Source organism: Monopterus albus, unplaced genomic scaffold, assembly GCF_001952655.1.
Source record: "Monopterus albus unplaced genomic scaffold, M_albus_1.0 scaffold69.1, whole genome shotgun sequence".
Classification (NCBI taxonomy): domain Eukaryota; kingdom Metazoa; phylum Chordata; class Actinopteri; order Synbranchiformes; family Synbranchidae; genus Monopterus; species Monopterus albus.
In genome coordinates, this window is record NW_018127949.1 from 3,004,295 (window position 1) to 3,004,850 (window position 556).

Here is a 556-nt window from a genome sequence, read left to right on the forward strand (position 1 = left end):
GAAAATGTTTATGACAAGGCATGTTTAACTCAATTATCTAAGGGCATTTATACAAACAACACATAAAATAGAACCTAGGGCTGGACCCAAATATCAAACTATTAGGATATTCATTCGTTGTATAAGTGATCCATTTTAGTTTTCAAATATTAGAGACAACCCCCTCCAATATATGGGACAGCACTAATAGAAACCACAAAACTTTCTTCTGGCTTCCAGTTTTAACTCACAGATATAATACCACAAGGGTAAAAAAACAAGGAAATGTTCTGTCAGGTTATAGTTATTTATTTGTTTATTTTGATGGAAACAATAAACATACTAGGATCAAAACAAGAGGTCAACTCAACTCATTCCTCAAAACAGGCATCTGACACCCACCTGTGTCTTTGCTCCTGGTGTCATTGGACTGCTGAAGTTGTTTAGATCCCAGATGTATATCTCTGAATCATTTGCTCCTGATGCAAGCAGATTACTCTAACAGACAAACATGATAAGTATTAATAATGTGCTCTACAGTACCAGTGAAGAGAAGTCCTGCTGTATACAGTGGGTA

The 556-nt window shown here is 35.8% G+C and overlaps 1 protein-coding gene across 4 annotated transcripts in view; it reads right to left on the reverse strand.

Moving 5' to 3' along the window:
* Positions 1 to 556, reverse strand: part of sec31b (SEC31 homolog B, COPII coat complex component) — a 10,556-nt gene that overhangs the window by 6,248 nt on the left and 3,752 nt on the right. For all 4 annotated transcript variants that reach the window (XM_020605238.1, XM_020605241.1, XM_020605239.1 and 1 more), the window contains exon 4: positions 382 to 477. In XM_020605238.1, the coding sequence (XP_020460894.1) occupies positions 382 to 477 (96 nt within the window). The remainder of the gene's footprint in view (positions 1 to 381; positions 478 to 556) is intronic.